Source organism: Herpailurus yagouaroundi, unplaced genomic scaffold, assembly GCF_014898765.1.
Source record: "Herpailurus yagouaroundi ecotype Mexico unplaced genomic scaffold, PumYag 77, whole genome shotgun sequence".
NCBI classification, from domain to species: domain Eukaryota; kingdom Metazoa; phylum Chordata; class Mammalia; order Carnivora; family Felidae; genus Herpailurus; species Herpailurus yagouaroundi.
Window position 1 is genome coordinate 29,048,100 of NW_024412388.1, and position 9,601 is coordinate 29,057,700.

The 9,601-nt window shown below is 53.5% G+C and overlaps 1 protein-coding gene across 1 annotated transcript; it reads left to right on the top strand.

The window, feature by feature from the left end:
• Positions 1-1,101: 1,101 nt before the first annotated feature.
• On the top strand, positions 1,102-8,238 carry DNALI1 (dynein axonemal light intermediate chain 1). Its single transcript, XM_040469586.1, has 6 exons — positions 1,102-1,465; positions 2,017-2,162; positions 4,217-4,386; positions 5,571-5,749; positions 6,075-6,239; positions 8,116-8,238. Exons 1-6 carry the CDS (start codon positions 1,385-1,387, stop codon positions 8,149-8,151), a joined length of 777 nt encoding a protein of 258 aa, XP_040325520.1. The 5' UTR covers positions 1,102-1,384; the 3' UTR covers positions 8,152-8,238.
• Positions 8,239-9,601: the final 1,363 nt, after the last annotated feature.

A 9,601-nucleotide genomic window follows, 5' to 3' on the forward strand; every position in this document is an offset into this window, starting at 1 on the left:
TTCCGCTTCCGGGTCCGTGTTCTCCCAGAAACCCTCGCGGCGGAGAGCTAAGCACGTGATCGCGACTCTTCGGCGCTGGGCGGGGCTGTACAGGCCCGGTCCCGTTGGCGGGAGTTTTAAGGTGTCAAAAGCAAACTTCTGGAGAAAAACTACTCTCGAAGCTGTTTGTGGCGGCATTATTAGTAATTACTAAACACGGAGGCAATCTGAATGCCCACCAGGAGGAAACTGTTTAGCCAGCCGATCGGTGGTCTGTCGCCATTCGCAATGCTATTTACACACTGTGACAGAGGAATCCCTGACTTGTTCAACGAATGAAGCGGGATAAAAAATTGTGCGCAAACTGTGATTACGTTTATCTTTGGAAACACGAACTTAAAAAGAGACGGAAATACAGTCGCAGCTGGCAGCCAGTGGGCAAATCATTAGTATTTACCCCTCTGTTCTTGAACTTTCTGTTATGTTGTCATTATTTCTCCATCTAGTTAAAAACAAATGCTTAAAAATTTTTTTCAAGTAATCTCTACACCCAATGGTGGGGCTCGAACTCAACCCCGCGATCAAAAGTCACACGCTCCACCCCACTCACTGAGCCATCCAGGGGTCCCCGCAAAACAAATACTTTTTTATTTATTTTTTTATTATATTTTTTTAGTTTTTTTAATATGAAATTTATTGTCAAATTGGTTTCCATACAACACCCAGAGCTCATCCCAAAAGATGCCCTCCTCAATACCCATCACCCACCCCCCATCAATCCTCTGTTCTGTTTTTAAGAGTCTCTTAAACTTGGCCCCACTAGGGGCGCCTGGGTGGCTCAGGTCATGATCTCACGGTTTGTGAGTTCGAGCCCTGCGTGGGGCTCTCTACTGATAGCTCAGAGCCTGGAGCCTGCTTCTGATTCTGTGTCTCCCTCTCTCTCTGCCCCTTCCCCACTCATGCTCTCTGTCTCAGAAATAAATAAACATTAAAAAAAAATAAACTAAATAAATAAAACTTGGGCCCACTAGATGGCTTCCTCTGGAAATCTCCTGAACCCTTCACTCAGTAGTCACATGACTCCCATTTTGCAGGTGACAAAATTGGGGGGCTGAGAGGGTGACCTGCCACCTCATTCAACGTGCGAGCAAGATGAAGCACAGGAACTTGAACTCCTGTTTTGCCTGCTTCCAAGAGTATCAAGGCGACTCGCTGAGCAGGAGGCCTGACAAACTAAGCGCAAGAATTCTTCCTTAAGGCTGCTCGGAAACTCGCGCACTGCTGGCCCCGCCCCACTGCGAGGCCCCGCCCAGGCCGGGAGGCCGGGAGAGGAGGTTTCCATGGAGACGGCAAACAAGGCGCATATTTGAGGGGCTGCCGCTGGACTGCTACCCCCGTCGCTGCCATGATCCCCCCTGCGGACTCTCTGCTCAAGTATGACACCCCGGTGTTGGTGAGCCGAAACACGGAGAAGCGGAGCCCCAAAGTAAGGAGGGGTCTCAGGGGGCGTCTCAGGGGGCGGGGGAGCCTGGAAGCTCCGGATACAGAAAGGTCCCCGCGTTGAGGAGGGGGAATCCCGAGGGATAAGGTTTGCAGCAACTGGAAGAGAAGGGAATTGGGATGGGGGAAGGAGGATGGGAGAGCTGAACAAGAAACCCAGATGGGGGACCCCAGAGGGCAGATTTAGGATGAGAAAGGAAGTCAAAGAGATGGATGGGGCTCACCCTTTTTCATAAGTAGCCTGGTCCAAGAACGGATCTGGTGGTGACTACTCCATCACTAGAGGCGTGAAAGCAGAGGGCTGAGCACCCTTGCCAGAAACGTCGTTCCAGGGGATACAAGCCTTGGGTCAGGGTGGGACCAAAGACTCTTCATGGCTTCCTTCAGCTAAGACACAACTTCTGACCAGAGGAGAGATGGGGCAAGTGAGCTGGGAAGAGGGGAGGGGTGTTGAGTAGACCTGGAGCAACCCCAAGGGCTTGGAGGTGTGGATTTCAGTGCCTGAATGACCTCCTGCCCTATCTTGTCTCTTCTCAGGCACGGCCGCTGAAAGTCAGCCCCCAGCAGCCTGGACCCTCGGGTCCGGTCCCACAGCCACCAAAGACCAAGCTTCCCGCAACATCCTGTGTCCCAGATCCTACGAAGCAGGCAGAAGAAATCTTGAATGCCATTCTGCCCCCAAGGTAAAAAACAAAAAAAAAAAACAAAAAAAGTGGGAGCGGTGGCTGACAGAAAGCCGAGGTTTTGCATTCCAGTGCTCCGCAACTTAGGAAGAGGCACCCTGTCTCTGTTCCTGGCCAGGATTTCCTCCCAGCATCCCAGAACTCCTAGAGCTTGCAGATGGCTGGATCCTGGGAGGATGGGGGGGACCTCTTCTCTGCCATCCTCATTTCCCAAGTGCTCTAACCCAAGCCTGCGGCTTTAAATACCATCTATATGCTGATGGCTCCCAAATGTGTTATCCCCAGCCCTGTCCTTTCCTCGAAACTCCAGACCCTGCTTTCTACTGCTTTCTCATGATCTTCATGAAGGTGCCTCATAGACATCTCACCCTTCAGCATGTCCGAACGAAATCACAAGGCATCCCTCTCCCCACCTACTCGTCCCCAGTCTTCTCCTTTCTACTAGCAGCTCAGGCCATCCTGCGTTCCTTTTGGTCTCTCACATCACACGTCCTATCCTTCATCAACTTGTTTTGGTTCCGCCTTCAAACGGACATCCCCAATCCAACCACTTCCCACCGCCTCTGCTTCTACCATCTTGTTCCTCGTCACTGTTTGTCACCTACAGTGGCCTCCTGTCTGAAAACCTTGCTTCTGCTCTTTGCCCCTACGATGTATCCTCCGAACAGCCCCGAAATCACAAGCCAGATCATGCCAGTCTTCTACCAGGAACTCTTTACTGGTTTCCCATGTGACTCAGGCTAAAATCCAAAGTCTTTAGAATGACCCGGAAGCCCTGGCGTGATCTCGTCCCTCACATATCCATGATCTCGTCCCCTGTTATTCTCCTTCTTGTTCAGTGTACGAATGCCCTAGGGGTATCTGCTCACTGCTTCTGAAACACCTTCCATCACCCTCAGGGCCTTGACGGTTGCCGTTCTTATTGCTAAGGATACTCTTCCCCTGACGTCCACCTCATTCCCTTTGTCTCTTTCCTCGGGTCTTGCTCAAATGTGATTTCCTCAAGGGGGCCTTCCTTGCGGATCCTTGTAAAAGAGCACCTTCTGCCTTCTTCACCATCCCCTTACCCTGCTTCTTCCTCCTGCAGCCGCATTGATCACTATCTGACATGCTTTGTTGATGACTCTTATGGAATCGGTTGACAGTACGGTTTCGAAGGCTGTGATGTAAAGAGAGACTGCAGTCTCGTCTGAGATGGAGGAAGTCAAAGAAGGGAGGGGTGATTTTTCAGGTGGTTCTTTCCCATCAATAAAATGGAAATCCTCGGGGTGCCTGGGTGGCTCAGTCGGTTAAGTGTCCGACTTCGGCCGGGGTCATGGTCTCACGGTTCATGAGTTCGAGCCCCACATCGGGCTCTGTGCCGCCAGCTCAGAGCCTGGAGCCTGCTTCGGATTCTGTGTCTCCCTCTCTCTCTGCCCCTCCCGCGCGCGCGCTCTCTCTCTCTCTCAAAAATAAACATTTAAAAACATTTTTTAAATAAATAAGTAAATGGAAATCCTCCCCCCACAGTGATTCTACCCTCAGGCTCCCTCCCCGTGGTTCTGGAACCTGGCCATGCCTCTGACACGAGGTCTACTATAGTGGGGGCTGGGGGCGGGGGCCACATAGGCACACACCTTCAGGCACACACCTCCCCACTGCACACATCTGCCCCATTCTGGCTGGCAAGGTTCATGGCGCCCTGTGCCTCCCACCCCACAAGTCAGTGGGGGAATTCTCACTGGGCCTTCTGTTCCAGCCAAGCAACAATGCCCATGAATCTGTCCTCAACCCGCTAGATTAAGATCTGGAACACAGGTGATGTTTTCACGGGGACACGTAGGAAGGTAGAGTTGGCCCACAGCTAGGGGCCCCGTGGAGGTGGCTTAGTGGGTGTGGCTCTGGAGCCATAGGCTCCTCAAGGAAGAGAGGGGGGTAGAGGATTGCGGCGGGCTGGGGACCCAGCTGCCCCCTCGCTCCCGCTCAGCCAGAGAGCTCAAAGGGCCGCCTCTGCTCGTATCCCGAAGACCCTGTGGTCGATGGGCCTGCTCAGCCTCGCTGTGTCTGTGCCACAGGGAGTGGGTGGAAGACACGCAGCTATGGATCCAGCAGGTGTCCAGCGCTCCCAGCACCAGGATGGATGTAGTGCACCTGCAGGAGCAGCTGGACCGGAAGCTGCAGCAGCGACAGGCCAGGGAGACGGGCATCTGCCCCGTGCGCAGGGAGCTGTACTCTCAGTGCTTCGGTGAGTGGCGCGGCGTGCGCGGTGGAGGTCGGGGTGGGGGGGATCCGACGCACATCTGCCGCCCCCTCCCCTTCCCTTCGAGCACAATCCCCAGCCCTGAGCGTCCCTGAGCTGCAAGCCCACCCCATCCCGGAGTCGTCTTGTGTCCCCCTACCTGCCCCACACCCAGGAACTGCCAAACGCGCCTCTTTCCCGCTCTTTGCCCGCCGACCTGACAACCCGGTTCCTAACCTCTCGGCAAATGTTCGGAGGTAAGATGAGAACTTCCGTTCTAAGTCTTTTTCTTTTCAAAGATTTTTATAATAAGCATATGCTGATTTTTTTAAATCGGAACAATTAACGTGCTAGATTCATATCCATCGACCAATATTCCAGCCCTTGGGCCGGGGAAATATTTCAGGGTAACTTACTGTTAACTGACAGTCACGAACGATTTAAGTGATCGTGTCAAATGGCTGTCCCCCAACCAAACTCACTGGCCCCTGTGGACTCTGACGTTCAGACTGCCTCCAAACCCTGAGGCAGCTGCAGGGGCTGGCAGGCTCCCTTCAGTGTGAGTATGATTAGGGTCTGCTCTCCAGGTCGGCATTTACGGAAAAGATGGGTGGGCAGGCTCTAAATCCTACTGTTTCCAGCCCCAAGCCCGTCCAGCTAGAGGGCACACAGGATTTCCCTGCTGCTTTAAAGCAGACGTCACGGGGCGCCTGGGTGATTCAGTCGTTTGAGTGCCCGAGTCTTGAGGTCCAACTCATGAGGTCATGATCTCACAGGTCGTGGGATCAAGCCCCATGGCAGGCTCTGCACGGTCAGTGTGGGATCCTCTCTGCCTCTCTCTGTCCCTCTCCCAAAATAAACATTAAAAAAAAAAAAAAATAAAGCAGTCATCACCTTCAAACTGAAAAGTCCAATTTCCGTGACTAGTACCCTGGAGGTTTTGCCTGAGGGTGGAAGAGAGGGGCCTCACGGCTGCAAACAAACCTGGGGGCACCTGTCTCCCTGTGTCCTGGGCCCCCAAGTGCCAAGTTCAGAGCAGTGGCTGTATGGCAGGGCTCCTGGGGCCTCTGTCTCCAGGTGAGGAGGACACACGCTAGCACCCTCCCCAGGAGGGAGGGTGGTTAGCCGGAGACGTGGTGTACTTCCCTCCTGCCTGCCCTCCTGACCTCGGTGTGTGTGTGCTTTGGAAGATGAGCTGATCCGGGAGGTGACCATCAACTGTGCGGAGAGGGGACTGCTGTTGCTACGAGTCCGGGACGAGATCCGCATGACCATCGCCGCCTACCAGACCTTGTACGAGAGCAGCGTGGCCTTTGGCATGAGGAAGGCGCTACAGGCCGAACAGGGGAAGTCAGACATGGAGAGGAAAGTGAGTGGGGTTGACCCTGGAGCTTCAGCCCTCTGTGACTCTTCTGTCAACCTCAGGGTCACATGCTTGTCGTTCCAGACGACATTCTGATGACCGAGGGTGCCATCCCCTCAGAGGGCACCCCCCCCGCTTCCCCCGGGGTTCAGCCTGGTCCGGCAGAGCTGGCTCCTCTTGCCAGTCACTGACCTCCCACTGGGTGGCAGTACAGACCCGGGCCACGTCTCAGGTTGGACAGCTGTGTCCCAGGTCCCCTCTGAGGCCCAGGCACTCACACCGCCCCATCCTCTTGGCAACGTCCCAGGATGACGGGAGGTTCTGTCCTCAGATTGCAGAATTGGAAACGGAAAAGAAAGATCTGGAGAGGCAAGTGAGCGAGCAGAAGGCCAAATGCGAGGCCACCGAGAAGCGGGAAAGCGAGAGGAGACAGGTGGAAGAGAAGAAGCACAATGAGGAGATTCAGTTCCTCAAGCGGACGAATCAGCAGCTGAAGGTGAGCCCCGTGCAGGCCCGGGTGGAGGGGCTCCTGCCCGCCCCCTCCCCCAAACTCCCCCCACCCCGGCCCCACGGCTCCGTTTCCTGCAGGGGACTCCGAATACTTGTCCACATGTACTGCCAAGGACTAAAGGAAGCTGGGGGGGGGGGGGGTTGCGGGGGGATGTAGGGTGAGGGGTCATTACACAGATTCTCCACCCTTCTGTCTCTGGAGGCGGGGCTCTGAATTTCCACGACCCCTCAGCCTGGCTCCTCAGCCCCTCCAAGTGGATGGTTTTGTTGCCCTTGGAAAAGTTGCCCAGCGTCCAGGAGAGGTGGATATGGCAGAGTGGAACTTCTCTCCCGTTACGGCTGGCATTCTGGAGCCTTCCTGGAGTGGGCGGGATGTCTTCAGCAGGCTTTCGTGGGGGTGCCATCCCGCCTGCAGCCCCCTCTGAGGCACAGCATTTGGGGCCGGCAGGGAAGGAGAAGAACCATTTGAAGTCAGAAACCCTGCCCGGGTGTGTGGTCAGAGGAACTCAACTGTAGGTATTTTTCCTCCAAGCCCCTTTGCCGGTGGTTTACTTTTATCCAGCTGAGCTGAGATAGGGGCCAGGCCTCCCAAACTCCAGGCTCTCCGTGGGATCTAAAGGTTCTCAAAGGCTGTGCCCCCAGAGCAGCGGCAGCATCACCCGGCAACTTGGAGAAATACCAACTATTGGGCCCATTCCGGATCTACTGAATGAGAAACTTTGGGGTTCGGGCCCAACAACCTAGCCAGGTCTGCGGGTGATTCTGGTGCTTGCCTAAGTTTGCGAACCACTGTTCTAGATAGGGGACCTGTTGTTGAGTGGCCGTCTCCCACGGCCCTGGCCGCAGGGGCCCCTGGGTGGATTTCCCTCCCCTCCCTAGTCTCACGGAAAGCTTACCTTCTTGGATTGGCAGGCCTCTTGGGGCTACACCAAGGACAGGCATTTGAGATAAAGAGGGCTTGTATTAACTGCTAGTGCAGGATGACAGATTCTCTCGTTGCTGAGTTTCACGAAGAAAAGCTAGACACTTCACAGCCGGCCACGAATCTGTTGACTTAGCAGCCTCTGAAGCTGCGTGCCTTATCTGCCATGTTCCTTGATCACCAGCCCGAGTTCTTCAGTTCCCCCTACAGTACCCGCAGCCAGAGCAGAGCAGAGCAGAATATCTTGGCATCTTTCTAACATTTACAAGCAACCTTGTCATCCCCTGGGTGAAGGACTCTTTAGAAGTGAGTTATTTTTATTGGCTCCAAGCTGCACTGCAAATAAAGCAGTGTTTGCAGTCCCCAGGATAGACCTACTTAAAGATCTGTCCACACACCATGATAGTAAATTATGTTACCGGCTGCTGGAGGAGCAGAGTATATAACTCCCAAGGGCCTTGAGCTTTACATACAAGATGGGCAGCTCCCTACTTACTGGTAGCAATTCTCTCTAATTGGGCGTCAAGTTGTCTCGGTGGCTGAAAAATTGCTGTTTCCCAAACCTCTTGTCCCAGCACAAGAGCTCCCAGGATCCCAAACCAGAGAGCCAAATGTTTAACTTAGCATTTCAGGCCTGAAATCTGAGCCACGAGAAACCACTATTTCAACAACTTTTATTCAATTTCCTTTTCAATGCTTTATGTTCTACACTGAGCCATTATTGTATGGAAACCAGGACAGCTCCGGTTTCTCCTAATGTAGCAAGACCGTATGCCAAGCCAGACATCAGCTAATCTAGAAAATATGGAATTGGGAATGAAGGGAAAAACACTTGGAGGGGCCGCGTCGGATTCTTCTTCCCAGAGCCTTTTATCACCTCTCAGCTATTTGTTAGGCTGCAAACTTCAAATAATTAACGGAGTTTGTTTTTGTTTTTCAGGCCCAACTGGAAGGCATTATTGCACCAAAGAAGTGATAATTTCCATATGGGTCTCAGCAAGCACTGCTACCCCGTCATAAGCCCGTTGTAATAAAAAAAAAAGCTAGTCTCCTGAGTGAACAAGCCATACCCTCCCCTGATCACCACCCACACGTTTGTCAGAAGTCACACGTGGCCCCAGTGTCATGAACACCTAGGTCTGGCAGCCAGGCTCTCGGCCGGGCAGCGGAAGGTGGCACAGTCCCTGTACGTGGCCAACGTTGGGATTCACCAACCCGAGCAGTCAGGCTTTCTGCCCCATCCCTCGCAGGTGAGGCAACGGCCCTCCCGCCACTGCTCCACGCTGGCACTTATTTCTGGCTAAATGAGGCTGCCTCCCCGCCCTGGTCCTGGTCCACGATTCATCTTAGACCTGAACTTGGGCTTCTGGGGCCTGTCTTTCCCTTACTTGGTGTCTTTCACCACCCCTACCCCAGTGCAGTTCTAGTGGCTCATTTTGGAGATTTGGGTTTATATGATGTTGTTTTATCCTTGCCCACCTAGCCCACCACGCCTACTTTCCCAGTTTGCCCAGTTGAGGAGGCGCCAAAGGCGGAGTCAAACCCGCCTTGAGAAAGTAAATGTTTGCTGGGAAGAAATACAAGTCACAAGGTCCCCGGTGAGCTGCCTGCACCTCGGCCCCTGCCCGCCGATTTGGTTTGTTCATCTTATTCTGCAGAAAACCAACCCCTGACCCTACACCCCTAACTGGCTGGGGTTTCACAACTGGAGAGGTACCCAGACCTCACATGCAGCTCTAATTATTAATGGTTAGGCTATGGCCTGTAGACTGCACTTTAGTATTCCTTGTAAGTTAAATCCAAAGTTTGGAGGCCCGTGAACCCAGAAGAGGAAGCTTTAATTTAGGGCAATCCGGGTGGGCCAGCGCAGCAAGATGACTCCATCATTCATTTAAATTTCACAAGGAACACACCTAAGGAGGCACTGATGTGTCCACTCGGTTGGAATACCTCAAGCTGCATTCCCAAGGAGCCAAGGAGGACTCTCCTTAGTGTGGCTTGGACCCGACATCATCCCAGTGAAGGCTCCAAGGCTCCCTGGAAGAATCGCATTCCTACAGGAAGAGCTGTGTTCCCAAACATGCCCCACGCAGCTCTAATCTCAGATCTGAAGTCACAGCTTTCACCCTCCTCCGGGTGCCCTGAGGGGACTCTAAGACCCCACCATAAGAGCCTGGCTGGGCTGTCACCGTCGCGAGACAGAACTCTGCTGAGGTGTGCTGGTTCCAGGACTCCTTGGATGTCAAGCACCTACGTCCTGTGGCCAGCTAACAGACACAGTGACAGACAACTGAAGATGCTGTCACTTCTTCGTATTTTAAAGCTTAGGCCGTGTACATTACATCCTTGAGATTTTCTCGTTTTTACGCTTCTGTTTCAAACTGCTAATTGCTAGTGTAAGAGAAATGCCGCTCTCCGTTCTGTAG